General features: G+C 35.4%; 1 protein-coding gene across 13 annotated transcripts in view; it reads right to left on the minus strand.

The window, feature by feature from the left end:
* sdk (sidekick cell adhesion molecule) overlaps window positions 1-17,796 on the minus strand; it is a 98,017-nt gene that overhangs the window by 3,265 nt on the left and 76,956 nt on the right. For 2 of the 13 annotated variants that reach the window (XM_036366074.2, XM_036366066.2), the window contains 10 exons: window positions 16,292-16,447; window positions 14,311-14,739; window positions 10,179-10,376; window positions 8,768-8,785; window positions 7,177-8,680; window positions 5,352-7,072; window positions 5,010-5,288; window positions 2,171-2,194; window positions 1,244-1,564; window positions 802-1,136 (listed from right to left, as the gene is read on the minus strand). In XM_036366074.2, coding sequence (XP_036221967.2) covers window positions 802-1,136; window positions 1,244-1,564; window positions 2,171-2,194; window positions 5,010-5,288; window positions 5,352-7,072; window positions 7,177-8,680; window positions 8,768-8,785; window positions 10,179-10,376; window positions 14,311-14,739; window positions 16,292-16,447 — 4,985 coding nt within the window. Of the gene's footprint in view, window positions 1-248; window positions 282-801; window positions 1,137-1,243; window positions 1,565-2,170; window positions 2,195-5,009; window positions 5,289-5,351; window positions 7,073-7,176; window positions 8,681-8,767; window positions 8,786-10,178; window positions 10,377-14,310; window positions 14,740-16,291; window positions 16,448-17,796 lie in introns of all 13 variants that reach the window. The other 11 variants (XM_036366075.2, XM_036366068.2, XM_014236084.3 and 8 more) reach the window with 9 other exon arrangements.

The raw sequence follows: 17,796 nt of genomic DNA on the forward strand, positions 1-17,796 counted from the left end.
TACAAATTGGCGAAATAAAAAAAAATATTAAACAGGCATATTTAAGTTGAATATTCGATACTGATGAACTATGTATTTCAGTTATTTTGCGTTAAAATTAATCAATTGAATCTGTTAAACTTTTTTCTGAACACAATTTTTAAATTAATAATCAGTAATATATTCTCATTTAATCGTAATAAATTTGTTATTTATAAGGCATTCAGCTTTGTCACAACTGTAATAACCTAAGCCGAGTATATACATACTTATCTGACTTCCAGAGGATTTATCAATCTCAGCTTGAAAAATAAATAGATATGAAGAAAGTTTAATTGAATGGATATTTCATGTGAGCCCTATGTATTGAGCAAGTGAAAGCTAACTGAACATATTAAGCGTTTTACGGATCACTAATATTTGCAATAACAAATTATGTTTTTTCATATTCTGAATTGTATATAGAACTCAGTTTTTAGGGCTCCCAATGTGTATGGAATTTAATCTGAACTGTGTGATAAATAAATATGTGAAAACAGAAAAATATTAAAACTGATTAATCGTATTTTTCTTGTTCAAGATTAACACCAAGCAAATAACCGGAAGAAAATAACATACACAATAGTGAGAGCATTTATCAGTGAAAATTAGTTAAGCTCTCCATACTTATAATTTATATCTCCCAGCACTTACAGGGAGTTTAATAGTGAAAATAAGTAAGTCTTTCCCTACGAATAAATAATGTCTTTCATCATTTTGCATCTAACTACTAGTATTTATAAACTAGTCAAAATAGACTCTTATCTTTTGTTTAATTCTTACCTGTGATGCTTCAGAGGAGCTCACCTCTGATGGCTTCTCTGTAACACTGCTATCATCTGGGTTCTCATCGTAACATTTCAAGCTCTCTTCATCGCTATGGTATGCCACAGACGCTGGGGATGGGCGTGGCGGGCTTTTGCCTAATTGCAAACTTGTCGGCGGCCGATTAGAAGATTTTTTGCCCAGCGTTCCTAATGCACCACGATTCAAGGTACCAACACTATTAAGCGTACCAGTACCGACACCATGCCGTGAGCGATACAATTCAAGAGCTAATTCCTGTCGTTCATCAATAGACATTGCCATGGATTCCTCAAGGGTTTTCTGTGCTTCTTCTGTAATGGGAAAATATTAACAACATACATATGGTATATGTATGTGCACAATTATGTAACAAAACAAATAATGTTTAGCATTGTATTAAAAATGAAAACAAACTCACGTTTATATTTGTAACTTTTGCTTTTCACGCACAGCACAGAAATGACCATAATAATGATGACAATTGAAGTGGCTGCTAGCGACACCATAAACCAAGTTTGTCGGTAAAATGGTTTGTGCTGCAGGTAACCATATTCTAAATGTAACTTCGATGGGGTCAAAATCGAATCCTTAGAATAGGCGGGGAATGAAATACCATAGCGATTGTAAGCAATCACTCGGAATGTGTAAGCAGTGGATGGTAATAAAATTTGATAGCTGACTGTGAAATCTTGTATGGTGCCGCTGTTTGTCTGTTCGATTGTCTCCCAACGGGAGTCGTCTGTAGAGAAATAATAATTATTTTTAGTTTAATGTAATACAAGTAGCTTTGTGATACACTGTTGTTATAAACAATACAAATGGGTTAGATAAATAAAAAGATTAAAAAGTAAAGTTCTTAGTAAAAATATATGTAAGCTTATACATATTTGATGTCATGAGAACTAAAGCACAACAGCTTTATGGAATCTGGCTTTTCAATTGCAAAAATCAGCAAAATATTATTAAGCGTTATTGGTTATCAAATGGCTGATAGGACATTAATATTATATCTGATTTTGAGTAGCAAACCTTATAGTATTCAAAACCTCAGTCCGCTTAGGCGCGTATTTAAATGTACAAAAATATTCGACGCAATCATAAACATATAATATATAGTTTCAGAAACAAAAAAGGAGTTTTGTAGGTTAACTATATGCATTAATCGTAGCTGAAGCTAAAGTAAAGCGGTTAACTTTTCTTTCTTAAATAAATGTTGAGCAACAAAAGCATATATGGTATTATTAACTATTTAATTGTGTAAATAATATAATACACTTTTCGGTGCCCTTTATTAGTTATTTATTATAATATATGTATGACATTTTAAACTCAGGCAAGTACTTACAAATAAAAGATGGTTCTCCTCTTTCTACTTAAGCATTTTGCATTTATTTTTTGGTAAGATTAAAAGGAGTAAGAGAGTAAATAGAGGGAGAGATTAAATTTATAAGATTAAAACCAATTCACCAAAAATATATGAATAAATGTACATTTGTATATACATAAAAAGATATGAGTTCAGCAAATGTATTCAAGTTTGTTATGGATCAAGAAAAAATATTAACGGTTGCACCGAAGCTGTAAAACCCTTCACAGATGCATTACTTATAGCATAAAAGGGTATAAAAATATCTTTATCCTAATTTTGTTCGATCTGTTTGTATGGTAGCTCTATGCTATAATATTCAGATGTGAACAATATTTTCGGAGATTCTAGCGTTATCTTAGAATACAATAATCCATGCCAAATTTTTTGAAGATATCTCGTCAAATAAAAAAGTTTTCCATACAAGGACATCTATTTGATCGTTTAGATTGTATGGCAGCTATTTGCTATAGTGGTCCGATATCGGCGGTTCCGACAAATGAGCAGTTTTTCATTCTGATCATTAATACATTATAGTGTATGCATTAATTCGTGCGGTTTTTTTTTCGAAAATTAAAAAAAATTGTTATACATTTAATGTTCAAAGTATTGCCCATAGCTACGATGTTTGCCCATCTTTCTGGCAGTTTGTGGATCCCATCCCAAAAAAACTTCTCCGGCTTGGAGGTCAAGAAAGAATCGAGCCCATTTCTGATACCCTGTTCTGAAGTGAAGCGTACTCCGGTGAGGGCATTCTGCATTGATCTGAACAAGTGGTAATCGGAAGGTGCTATGTCTGGGCTATAAGGCGGGTGAGGTTGAACTTCCCACCCACAGTCTTCCAAATAGTTTGTAACTGGCCTTGCAACATGTGGCCGAGCGTTGTCATGATGAAAAATTATTGATTCGTGTCTGGTCGCATATTCTGGTCGTTTTTCCGCGATGGCCTTTTTCAAACGAATCAATTGTTTTCGGTAGAGGTCCCCATTGATCGTCTGACCCGATTTCAATGGCTCATAATACAGCAACCCTTGTGATCCCACCAAATACATAGCATAACCTTGACACCATGGATATTTGGCTTTGCCGTGGATGTCGATGGTTGGCCGGGCTTCACATACGATCTCTTGCGCTTTGGGTTATCATAATGAATCCATTTTTCATCGCCAGTGACAATCCGATGCAAAAATTACTTCTTTTGGTGGCGTTGAAGCAACATTTCCGACATGCAGAATCGACGTTCGACGTCTCTTGGCTTTAATTCATAAGGCACCCAATTTCCAAGCTTCTAGATGAATCCTAATGATTTTAATCGTCTGGAAACGGTTGCTTGATCAACTCCTAATGCTTTTGCAAGTTCTCCTTGCGTCTGGCATGCATCTGCATCGAGCAATGTCTCCAATTCTTCGTCTTGAAAGTTTTTTGGCTGTCCGGGTCGTTCTCCGTCGTCTAAGTCAAAATTGCCACTTTTAAACCGTGCAAACCACTTTTGGCACGTTCGTTCGGCTAAAGCATGGTCACCATAAACGTCCAGTAAAATACGATGGCTTTCGGAATCACTTTTCTTCATGTTAAAGTAATGAAGAAGAACTCCCCGCAAAAACACTTTATCTGGTACAAATTTCGACATTTTCAAATGAATGACACAAATTGTTGTTCACGCTTAAACAAATGACATCTTCTGAAAACGACCCGAAATGACAGTACCTTTGAAATGAATATAGTCACAGATGAACACGACGCGAAATAATACTAGTAGAGCCCTCTTTTAGAAAACCGCACGAATTAATGCATACATAGATTGTTTAAGGGTCTGTGACGGTTCCTTTGGGGTATTGTTTTATACCAGCTAGAGTAAAACACAGTGCTTGTGGTGTTTATATAAATCTGGTTAGCAATTCCGTTATCATGAGCTTAAATAGTTTTATATATAAAGCATCAATAAGACTTTAGGAAATATTCTACTCTAGAAATAAAAAAAATATTGATTTTTTTTTTTCAAAGTTTAACTACAAGTATTCAAGAATATGTTTAAAAGAGGTTTTTTGAAATCAAAATTATTTCCGGGAATATTGGTATTTTGCTGACCAGGCATTCAAATTAGTTCGGCCGTAACTGAAACACTTTTTTCTCGAAACAGTATTTTTCAAAACGCTACCTACGATTTTTGGGGTTATACTGGACCGATTTACTTGAAAGTTTTGAAGAGTCTTCTTTATGGACTTGTCTGTGTCTGGAACTATACATATTCGCAAAATTCAAATTTAACTATTTTTAAAAAATTTGAAAGTCAAAAAAGTGGTACAAAAATAGCTTTTTTTCAGGCAGTCGCTATTTCGTTAAAAAAAATTTCCCAACTTTTCCGTAGTTCCAGACATTGCGTCATTATTCTAGATTAATATATATGGTACATAATTTTTTGGTTTCAGATTGTTGGAAGGTATGCTGGTGTGCCAATTTGTTGAGACCTCCCACTTTATCAGACTAGAATCCCCCTTAAAGTCGAATTCTTCTTTTGACGACTCGAAATAGTATTTGGTTTTTTCATATAAAAAATAAATTGTCACATGGTGGTGTATGTAAATAGTATGGAACATAAAGTAATAGATACTCTTTTATAAGCGAGCTTAGAGATATTATATTTTATATGTATATCCTTCACCGAATGATTGTTTGTATATCTATATTAAATTATTCAGAGACGATTTGGTTTCGGAATAAAATAATTCGATTATAATATTAGTTTGTGAAAAAAATTCGAGATAACTATCCCTAAATTTTCTGATATTGGATAAAAATCCGATAAAAATCCACCTACCTCGTTTTTTCGCTTCTATGTAATAACCTAGTATTGGGCCACGCCCAGATGGACCATTAATCCAATGCATTTCTACGCTACTCAACGTCTTCGTAAGTATCAAATCCCGTGGCGCCACCGGTGAACCTTCTTGTGGACCAGTGGTGACATTTTCGCTAATAGCCGGACCATATTCGATTGTCTGTGCACGTACTGTAAAGGTGTAAGTGACCTCCTCTTCAAGATTTTGCACCTTTAAGGATGTACCGGAAACTTTTTGCTTTACTTGTTTGCTGAATTCTGTAAACAATAGTTTAAAGTTTTAGTTAAACAAAATTTTTATTAAACTTTTTAAAAACCTACTTTCGTTCTCCTCAGTGGTCTCATAGGTAACTAGATAGCCTAATATTTCACCATTAGGAAACCGTGGTGGGTCCCAAGATACCTTTAAGCTTTGCATTGTAATTTCCTCAAAACGTAAGTTTAGTGGTGCACTCGGGAGCCCTTGTAAGGTTTTTACAGTAATTGGCGCCGACCGCGGTCCATCGCCAGCCGGATTGAAAGCCAGTAGTTGAATACGGTATTCTGTGAATTTATCTAAGAATACTAAACTATGCGACGTTGCTGTTGCTGAGACTACTTCAATCTCTTCTTCCCATTTACGTCCTTCTTCAAGTTTTTGTGGTGAGTCAATAACCAAATAGAATATTTTATAGCCTAAAAGATCACCATTTTGCATGCTTTGTTTTGGCGGTTTCCAGCGTAAACGCACTTCTGTGCTAGATATAGGCGCAGCATCCACAGCACGCGGCTCACCGGTAGGCACAGCTTCACCAACGTATACAGCAACTGGTGGTGATGCCGGTCCGGGACCTTGTGAGTTAAATGGTAGCACAACAATTTCGTAATTACGATCCTGTTGGAGATCTGAGAGTACTACGTTATTCACATTAATGCCCATAACATCCGTTTTAGGTGTTGCTTGTAGCGCTGTTGGAAAATCAGCCAATTGTTGGTACAAAATGCGGTAACCACCGGTGGCTGCATCGCCATTCCACATTGCAGTCTCCAAAGCATTCCATTGTACGCGCACTGATGTTGTTGTAATAGGCACTACTTTCAGACCACCTATGCCCGAGGATGGTGCAGCTGGCAAAGTGCGCACAACAATGCTTTCCCGGCTGAAAGCGGATGGCCCCAAATCGTTGGTGGCTTGTATGCGGAATTGGTACGTGGTATATGGTTTTAAGTTTGTAGCTGTGTAAGAGGTGAGGGCAGGATCGACACGTTCTGGTAGGAGCGACCAAGGACCATCATTTTCCCGCATTTGTACGGTGTAGTAACGTAGCGGCGCAAAGCCATCCCGTCCAGGGGTCCAACTGAATGTTATCTGGTGGGCCTGCACTTGACTACGTGAGATTTGTGGCATCGAAGGCGGTTGAGGACGTTCACGATTATTCGTTGTATAGACAAGTGCCGAAGCGGTTTTTCCCCAACCTAGACGAGTCTGTGCTGTCACGCTAAATATGTAATATCGTTCGGCGAGTAGCTGTGTTGCTCTATATGTACGATCCGATGGTGGAAATTCACGGCTATAATTTAAGTTAGCGCTGCCATTAAGAGAATATGTAACTTGATATGCAAGTATCTCTCCATTTGGATCATCAGGCACATCCCATATAATGCGCGCCGTTGAAAAGGACACGTCAGGAAAACTAACATTTGATGGCGCCCCTGGAGTATCTTCAAAAGTTTGCACACGTACTGGTGGTGTACTTAAGGCTCCATCTCCGAGACGGGTAAAAGCGAGCACTTGTATGTGATAGACGACGAATTTTTTCAGTTCAGTAAGCGTGGTCGTGAAAGAAGCATTGTTGGTTATAGTTTTATGTAATACTTGACCACCACGATTGGTAGCTGCGTAGAAGACTTTGAAGCCATCAATTTGTCCATTTCGATGTTGTTTCGGCACTTCCCCCCAGCGTACGACAATAGTTGTGGAAGAAGTGGAGTTAGCCTGTACGTCAAGTGGTCCATATGATGGTACAGCTTCGCGTGTACGCTCAGTAGCCACAGTACTATGCCTAAGTCGAAAATAGTAAATATTAAATATAAATGTAGATGCTACATAAATATATATTTTACACTCTTTAATCTGCAATAATTATAATAAATATATGTAACTCACTTTGAACATCCGACGTCATTACAAGCGCTCATCACAACATCGTAAACCGTCCACTCTTCCAGCCCCTCTAACACATGTGAATTTGCAGTGTGATCCTCGATCATAACGCTTTTTGCCTGCACCCGCGTATCGCTCTCCAGCTGCCTGTAGGTTATATTATAGCCGCGAGGATTTCCGAACCACTCGGTTTGTTGCAAAGGAATCCATCGCACACGTAACTGTGTTGCACTCATGGCACGCACAGTTACATTGAAAGGTGGATGCATCGGCCGCGCTTGTATCGTTTGGAAATCCTTAGTAGATTCCGATGGTTGCGATGTGCCAACTACATTTGTAGCACTAAGCCTTAAACGATACTGTGTAAAAGGCATGAGCCCCGTAACAGTGAGAGTTTCTGCATCGGGATCAGAGATTTCACAAACTGTAAACCAAGTCATATTGCGTGCAGTTTGTGCCTCCACTTTCCATTTGGTGATAGACGAATTACCATCAAAGCCTGGTGTAAATTGGAGTACAACGGAGAACGCTTCAATATTCGAAAGCGCCAAATTAGTTGGTGGATGTGGTAAAACTGGTTCCACGCCCGATTGTATAGTTGCAGTTTTGGCTGGTCCAGCACCAACTTTTGTCCAAGCACGTATTTCAAACCAATAATGTGTTGTGGCTTGTAATTGTGTGACTGTAAGTTCGGTGTCATCGGCAGTCAAATTGACAGCCTTGAGTGTATCAGGGCGATCCTTCACTTGATATCGTACGCTGTAGCCTGTAAGAATGCCGTTTGCATTTCTTGGTGGTGACCAGAGTACTTTTACTGAACGATCCGATACATCGTCAAAGTGTAATGCCATTATCTCGTCGGGTACATCTTCCATTGTTTTCACAGGTATTTTATAGCTGCTAACACCATCACCGGGATCTGTGAAACACAATACGGTTATATTGTACTCAGTGAACTTCTCCAAACCAGTCATTATTGTTGTCTGTTCAGCTAATGGATCGAGTAAACTTGGAGGGACCGTAATCATACGCTCCTCGATATCGCGTGGTTCACCATCGATAATTTCCGTACGCCAGGCTTGTAATTTGTAACCTTGGTTAATGCCATTAATTTGTTGTGGATTTGGTGGTGTCCAGTTAACGCGTATTGAAGTCGAATTAATTGCACTGACTTTGACAAATGTAGGTGGCGCTTCCGGTACGCCTTCCTTCGTCTTGATCTTAGCGCCTTCTGTATAAGCTCCAACACCCATATTATTGTAAGCGGCAATTTGCACGATGTAATCCTTCCAAGTAATAAGTTCCTGTATCAGGAAGGTTCGTTGTGCTTCATTGGTTATATTCTGATAGGTCCAAGGTACATTGTTGTAGCCGTAGAGTCGGTAACGTAATATGTAACCAAGTATTTGTCCATTCCGATGCTCTTCTAATGGTGGCTGCCATTGGGTAATTATTTCTGACATCGAACGCGCTGAACCGACAAAGCCAACAGGAGGGCCAGAAGGTGCTAAAGGGGTAGGGAAAATACATTCAAGGTTAGCAAATTGTTGCAATTAATTTAATAATAAGATCTGAACTTGAAATATGTATGTACCTCGGTGAAGCGGTAATTCTACAAATTATTTTACACAGCCGCAATATTTTAGGCGCATAACGACAAAAAGGGATACAATAGCGTTAATACATTTGTGTTAGCGTTGTTTATAAACAAATTGTTTTTAAATTAATTCAAATTAAATTTTAAGAACAATATGCAAAAAATACTTTTGAATAATAATTATGATTAAGAATAAGCAACAACATAAATACTACTTGTAGACATCATCCCGTTTTTAACCTCTTATATTATTACAAGTAGTTAAGATAATATTAAGAAGCTTAAGTGCGTCGAGGTCTCTACGGTGTCGCTATATATGTATAAGCCAACTACAACTCCGAATTTTTGAATAGTAAAATATCTAAATACATGGGAAATTACACTTTATAAAGTGTTATTTAACAGATTGTAAAATCGGTTATGGACCGTCATTTAAAATCTCTTCCAAAAATTTGGCTGCACTTACAGTTTTTGTCTGGCCGCAAAATACAATAATTAAGTCTATAGTTTCGTATTACGCATTTTCCTACTTTGCTTTTTTTGTTTTTTTTTTTAAGGATAAGATTCCAAGTTGTTAGTTAAATAATTACTAACTAAATAACCGATTTTTCCTTCACTCTATAATCTTCGAGTCAATAACTCAAATTCATTAACCAATAATAATTAGTACAGAGGATTATGGTGACTCATTAAATACTATCACGATTTGACTTTTCACTGTTTTATTACACTGACCAGATCATGATTTTATAGAAGTGTCATGCATGATGTGTGTAAAACATGATGAAGAAGACTTTTGTCGTGCAAATTTGTGTTAAAATTTTTTTGTCACATAGTTCGACCAACATATTAGGTCCAGTAAAAAGTTCGTTCGGTTTTTATCTAAGAGATTGCGTTATTGTCTATATTACTAGTGTTACGTGTCGCATTATGTCATACTATACGGCGCTGAAAACGCCTTTTACTTGACCTAATATATACTACATATATGGTATCGACTCAAAAAACTTTATTCCTTTAAGATTCACAATTTTTCTACATTACTATAACATGATGCGTTTTGACAAGCTAAATTTTTAATAATAAATAGGATATATTCGAAAACAACAGACAAAGTTTTAAATTTTAGATTCGAAGAAAAATAATTTATAACATTTAATATTGGTTTTAAATATATTTTCAGTAAAATTCAAAGAAAAGCTTGAGGTATTTTTTTAAGGCTTTTAGAAATAGCCCAACTAATATGCAACATTTTAAAAATTACATGTAACTATTTCGAGAAGTGAGTTTAATTAAAAGTGTAAAAAATAAATAATGAAAATCAATGAATAAAATTTTACATAAAATTTACTAAATAATTTTTCAACTAAATTTCTATAATTAAACGTATTTTTTATTAATTACTTACCTTCCTGTGGCAATTCCACTATATTACTCGGCTCTGACGGAGAGCCCTCACCAACACGATTTACAGCACTCACACGAAATTGATACACAGTAGCCGCTTTGAGGTTCTTCAATAGGGTCCAACGTTGATCAGCCGAGACGTTGCTCAGTTCCGTCACCCAGTTGAGTAAAGGTTCTGGAACTGGACCTACGAATTTTTCTGTGATTGTTAATGATTCGAAGACGAGATAGAGTGAGAGATAAAATGTGAGGTTTGGGAGAGAAGAAAATAGTTAAATACAGCGGGAAGGTAAAGGATAGCATATAAGAGAAGTAATAAGGTTAAAAAAAATGTAATTAAAAACGATAGCGGTGTGTATATTGAAATGTATTAGTGTAGTTTTTAATGGAAGAAATAATAAAAAAATTTCATAAAAATTAAAGAAACCAATCACCACAGTATATTTATATAAATATGTATATTATAAACCAAATATGGTAATTAGGTAAAAAAAAGATAGTGGTTGGGAAACGATTGCAAAAATTTGTATTTGAATTGTTAACGAAAAAAAAATTTAAATCCATAGGTTAAAATTTTTATGGAAAGGATGGGGCATGTAAATAATATATTTGCAAATATGGTATATAGAATAAATATTTGTGTTGAAAATCATGTTTAGCCAAGCCAGACGCGCGTAGTCAATAGTTTAGTGTACACCCAGAGTTGATTTTGTTGTTGATTTTAGAATATGAGTTGAGTATATTGGCGTGAGTAGACGTGCCAGAGTATGCGTGTATGTGTTCAGTGTAAATATATTTGTTTGTGCAAAAAGAAAGAGAAGAAAGAAAAAACGAAGTTTTGATTTGTGAAAATTTTGTATAATTCTGGTTTTGGTGTGCTATACAAGTAGAAATGCTTATTGCACTTGCTGGTTGCTATCACATATACTTAAATATGTACGAGTATTTTCAAAAAATTCTAACGAAAATCAAACACGAAATAACCATTTGTGGCAAAATAAAATTTTTTTGCAAAAACACATTTGTGAATTTCTATGTTTACTACTTTACATGAACATTTATGGCAAGTACATATGTGTAGCATTGTGTTAAATCAGATTTTAATTGGATTCCATTTTATTTGCCATTTTCAGTCTCGAAACCAAGAAAGAAAATTTGGACCGTAAAATGGAAGTAATTTCATATTTTGGACAAAATTTGTGATCGTATGTATGCGACTATATATGTTTCTATGTTTATGATTTGATACGTGAAAATTATATACATATGTTGACCTTAATTCTGTAACTGCAACTTACGAAATATCAACATAATTTACTTTTATTAGTTTTGACAAAGATATATACGAATTGAACTATTGCAAAATGTTCAATTAAGTTTTTATACTCTCGAATCATGTTGCAACAGACTACGTATCGTTTTGTTCACCTAAAACTAATCAAGATAGTTATAGTTATATGCATATACTTGTATATATATAAGTGATCAAGATAAGTTGAATTTCGTGTAACTCTGTCCGCCCGTTCGTCTGTTCATCTGTCCGTCGAGACGATAACTTGAGTAAAAATTGAAAGATCTTGATACAACTTGGTATACGTGTTCCTTGGCACCCTAGCGAGATTGGTATTGCAAAAGCATACAATTTCAAGACGGCACTTAAAGGCTTCCTAGGAATCAGTGTAATACGTAGACAATGGGCGTGGCAACGCACATCTTTTGTTGAAAGCCAATATATCAGGATATCGAAATAAAAAGTGCTTCTAAGAGAAGCTATAGCATGTCCAAAAATTGTCGAAATCGAATCACAACTTTTCAAGACACAGATACCGAATATGTGGACTTCAGTGTCTATTCAAACAGAGTTTTTCCCTAATAATAATGTGCACTTGTGTCAAAAATGGTTAAAATGATGTTAATACTCTCTCTATCCCCATATACCTAATATACAGATTCTCAAACATCCCATTGACTTTATACTATATATATCGGTCATTCAGTGAAACATCTCAATGAAACTCTGACAATATATTTTTGTGTTAATATGTAGTATGCCATGGTGCCAAAAATGGATAAGATAATAATATAAGTTCAAATTTCTGGTTAACTTTGTACCGTATATATACATAGGTTAATATTTAAGTGAAATCAGTCCACGAATTTTTTAAGCTCCCATACACAATATACATATAAAGGTTTCCGTTATTTTAGGAGACTTCATGCTGAATATGTCGGCCAGTGTGTGAGTTAACTTTGTAAAAAAATAGCTTCCAAACACACACTAATTGACATAAGATCAAACTTCAGACGAATAAAAAAAAAAAAAACATAGAAAATGTCGTGCCAATCAAGGAAAAAAATTGTATCGATTTGGTTTGTAGTTTTTTGTCGATCGCTTTAAAGATGTATTTACATTCTTTTATATGCATATAGTATATAAAAGGAAAATAAATCAATATGAAGTGAAATGAAAATATTCCTTTATTGGTTTTTATGTTTTAAAAATTAATATTTGTTTATGAATTAACTTTAGCATATGTAGATGAAAATATGATGCAATATGTTGTGAAGTGCTCTTATGTATGTATGTATGTATATGATCTTAAAATTTTCATGAAATAAAATCGATTAGTTATAAACTAATTTACATATCTGGCTGGTAATAACTGTTTATACTCAAGAGCAATTCTAATTTGACTGTATCGTTATAATTATACTCTCTTTCCGAACCAACTTCCGAAAAAATTGGTATAAATCTGATGCATTTTGACTATTTGACTTTGATCAGGAAATTTAGTTGTAAACAAGAAGTTTTCATCACTAGTTTGCTGTTTCACTTAAGGGCTACTACACTTTATCATAAATATAATTATGCGGATAATATTATATATAATTTGAGTCTTTACTTATATATTTGTATGATAGACATGTGAAATATCCCTGCATCCTTATTATAAGTTTTTTGCCTTTTGATTTGCTGCCTGGGAATTACGCTTGAAACAGATTATCGGTGGACGTCTGAATTTTGTGGCGAAACTGTCGCTAACAGTTTGTTTGACTTGTAGGCATTTTAGTTTCGAAAGCGCGAATTTCACTGAGGTGCTTTCGCCGGTATTGTGTATACATTTTTTTTATTAAGGGGCACACCTAGAGTGAATTTAAACTAACAAAATTTTAAAGCGATATCTCAAATAGTTTTTGAGTTACAGTCATTTAAAGTGTAGCCGCTCAGTTCAATCAGCTTGATCAATTTTTTAACGCGGTTTTCTCCAAACAGCTTTTTTCGAATTCGCTGTAGTGATAACTCGAAGACAAATGATCCGATCATCATGAAATTTCTTTTGCCTGTTCTGTATATCATTCTACATAAACCAATAGGTCATTGTTTTTGGTCGAATTTCGGCATGCCAACAACGACTAAAATTTGGGTTAAAATTCCACTTTTTTTTTAAAACGCAGCCATTTTGATAATAGGTCATTGTACGGAGAATATGTTTTAGTTTAGCTTTTTATTTTTAGGCTTCATGCCGGAATAATCGCAGCAGTGGAGGACCTTTTTTAACGCCGTAGGAGATCTCGTATTATTCAAAAAATATTTAATTTATTTTTCAAAAATTTAATTGTGTATTCTCGAAACATGTATAAATATACCCTGATAATTTTAAAATAATCGATACAGTAGTTTTTATGTTTTTTAAGTTCCCAAAAATCGCTGTCTTAGGCTGTCAGCCTACGTGTGCCCCTTAAGTAACTTTAATAGCAGAAAGGTTATTGAGGCAAAAATAAATATTTTTCACATTTTGCTTTCGTTATTAAGCGCCGAAAAATACAAAAATACGAATTCACTTGAGTAATAGTTGTAATATATCTGCATCACTGATTTATACTTAAATATTTGAGAAAAACGTAAACATAAACAGAAAAATAATTATTTACTGGTTTTATAAATATGAAATCGGCTAAAAACACTCATATGCATATTACATACAAGTATAAGTATACTTGCATGAATTAACCCAACACCTTGCTTACAACCCCAATACTTAATACCATATATATACATATAAATGCATATTAACATTTTTTAGCTTTATACATAAATATAATAAGTTTAGTTTTTAAGTTTGCACACTTACCTAGTTCGGAAACTTCCCGCCGCTGCACTATGAACTTTAGTATCGGACTATTACCATCAAAGCCCGGCGTCCATGAAATGTTGATAGTCCGTTGGTTGGGTGCATCGAGACGCGCCACTTTGACATTGCTGGGTGGGAATGGTAATTCGATGACACTTAAACGCGCCGAACGAGTCTCATTGCCGCCTGGCGAGGTCACCACACATTGGTATGTGCCCACATCGGAGGCTCGCACCGCTTGTATTTCCAGTGTGCCGTCCGATTGGACACCGATTCGTTGTGAGTTACTGATGGCAGTCGGATGACCTTCACGATACCAGTCGACATTATATGGCACTGTTGGATCACTAGACACTTTGCATTGCAGTGTCGCATTGAGGCCCAGCAGGACGGTGGTGTCAACCGGAGGCTGAATGATTTGCGTACGAACTGTGTATAAACAAAATTGTGGTGTCCAATAAACATAAAAAAGAGAGATGGAACAAGAAAGAAATAAGAATTAGAAAAGTTTTTTTTCACGCGTAAGCTTTATAGTAAATGCAAAAACGGTTGCTGTTGGGAGGAAATTGAATTGCAACTCATGGCATTTTCCTGTTTGTTGTGCCTCCAAAACACATTCCAGCAACTGTCAGAGTTATCCGCTATGCGCCATTTTTCATAAAAGTGGAGTTTAGGTTATTTGATTGTCTTTCTACGTTGAATGCTGCGAGTTAGTAAACTGCGGATAACGTGAAACACTTATATATATGTATATATGTATCTACATTTTGATACATTTACCAACTATCGCTATAGGCGCAATGATTTGAATGTGGGTAGTGTTGTTGTATTGCCAAAGGCGGAGTGAGTGTAATTCTACAGGTTCTTGCGGAACATATTGCACTGGAGATAACTTGAAGTATTTCTGGTGCTACGAGTATTTGCGTTTTTCAAATAGGGAGCATGCACAAGCAATTCTGCCAATGGCTTGATGTTATGAAATTTTAATAGAGTTTGTGCAAATTTGATTTGCCGCCTGTCTGGCAGGTGACTTCGAAGGCAGTATTTGGAGAAGATGGCAGAAGCAAGAACGTTAGTGAAATAGCTACACACATAGTTTCGTGTACATTTATAAGATAAAGTGCAGAATGTATATGTGGGTATGAGTGACTGTTTTACTTTACTTATGTTATATGTACCTATATATTTTTGAAATCCGAATGTTAAATTTGCTTCAGGAAATCTTAATTTAACATTAACAATTTTCGATTTTATATCGTAGTATTCAATGACCGATTGGTAATTTTTTCAAGTAAAAGTTTATGTGTTTGGATATCAAGGAAACGAATTGGCTGACTATTTAGCAAAAGAAATGGCTGCTACCAAGTCGATTTAACCATATATCATCAAAGAAGATCTCCGGAAAGAAGAAAAGGCCTGAGGCAAACTAAAGCAGACAAGATGAGTCAGTGCATTGGTCATTAAACCTGTTTAACTATCTATCAATAACTTTCTAAAATAAAAGGGTGTCGTTAGAATATGCCACTAAAAATGGTGACTCGGTACTTTGGAATACTAACGAGTTATGAGTACTTTTTATACTTATGAGTATTTAGTTTATATTCTTTTCATCGCGGATAGGTGATTATTTTGGGACTGAGATTTAGGAGTTCTGAGTTCTTTTTAGGAGGAATTTTAAATATTCTTAAATTTATATCATAACATTCAATCGGTATATTCGTTGCCGGTACAAGACATGCACAAAATTTTAATTGAATAACAGCCAAAACTTCAACATAAAAATATTTAGCTGAATGCATGTTATGGTTATAGGATTAGCTTAATAGGTTATAGAAAGTTTTAGTGCTTAAATATTCGTTCAAAAAACTTGCAACTGATATCCAAATAATTTGTAATTCGCGTCCATGCTGATGTCGCACTACACGGAGGCAATTATAAAAGCAATAACTACAACAAGCAAATATACATATGTTACACTTACCTAAAACACTGAGATAGGCCTCACCATTGACGGTGCCCGCCTCATTCGAGCGCACACACGTATAGAGACCAGCGTCTGTTTCGCGCACATTTGACATTAATAAATCACCTGATTCGAGAATTTGTATGCGACTGGATATTTCAACAAGTTGTGTTTCTGTTGTTATCATTAAGATTTTTGTTATTGTCCACCACAGATGAAATGCGTATAACATTCAACGTTGAGGTAAATAATATGATGCGCGTGATATACGTTTATTGCAGTCGACGGATGAAGTGCAAACAACACAAATGGCGCATTTCCGGTTGAAAATATTTTCCAGTGTTTGTTATTGTTGTTGTCACAACCATAGACAAAACATCGCGAACACAACCAGCAGCCCAACGCATACGTTTTAACATATCAAAAACCCAATTAAACAGCACTCGAGGGGAGGCAGATGCGCGGGAAACCATGATGATCATAATCACGATTTCACGAGCGAATTTAATATTCAAAATGCGAATGATACGGTCGGACGGCGGATGTAGAAGTACAGCGGGAGTCGAATTGTGTCATTATAACCGTTATTTTTTGCAGTGGTTACCATTTTACCAAAACCGGGCATACACACGACAGAAATGTGCGCAAGCACCGCCGTTGTGTCAGCAGGACGAGCGGGATGCGTACATGTTAGCAGACACCGGGGCGACACGGACAGCAGGTATTATGAGCAATTTTAGTTTGGATGTGCAGCCAATTGTTGGTGTTATTGTGGTTTTTGGTTTTATGTTTTCGTTTGTGTAGGCGAAATTAATGCGTTGGTTTTGCGGTAAAAAGGATTTTAGCAGCACATTTTAGCATTTTAAAGTACACGTTGCCACATTTTGATTGTGATCGTTGTTGGTTGTTAGCGGCAATAACGGTGTTTTAGCATTTTAAATGGTCAGTTGGTTGGTTGGTTGTAGTTAGTCGCATGGGTACACAAAATTAGAAAAGGAAAACAAAAACAAACATTTCATTAGCATTAGTACACATTAAAATTCAAGCGTGCGTTATTAAATAATTATGTTTTTGAAATATGTACAAGTATTTTAGCTGTAGACGTTTACAACAGCAGCGTAATTCGCATGATGCTGGTGCATTGCCACGTGCAACAATTTATGACTTGCCACACAATTAGTATATATAGGTATATATATATACATACAGCAATTAAATTAAATGGTAAAGGCGTTGAAAAGGATATAACAATTTAATTTTTCACGCGTTCTCTCAAACATTTTAATGGTAATTGCTTATTTGGTAATTGTTTACGATAACAAAAAGTAGCTAATATTCTAAATAAAGGCAAATTATAAACTTTAAAAACATTAACGAAATTAGTTTAAATCTACCTTATAATAAAAGTGTGTCTTAAAAATAACCAAACATTTTGGATTTGGAATAAAATGCACATTATATTTCTTAGACAATTATTATCTATTCAAAACAGGTTCTTTTAGATCCAATACAACGTTTGGTAC

The sequence above is a fragment of the Bactrocera oleae genome, chromosome 5 (genome assembly GCF_042242935.1).
Source record: "Bactrocera oleae isolate idBacOlea1 chromosome 5, idBacOlea1, whole genome shotgun sequence".
NCBI classification, from domain to species: Eukaryota; Metazoa; Arthropoda; class Insecta; order Diptera; family Tephritidae; genus Bactrocera; species Bactrocera oleae.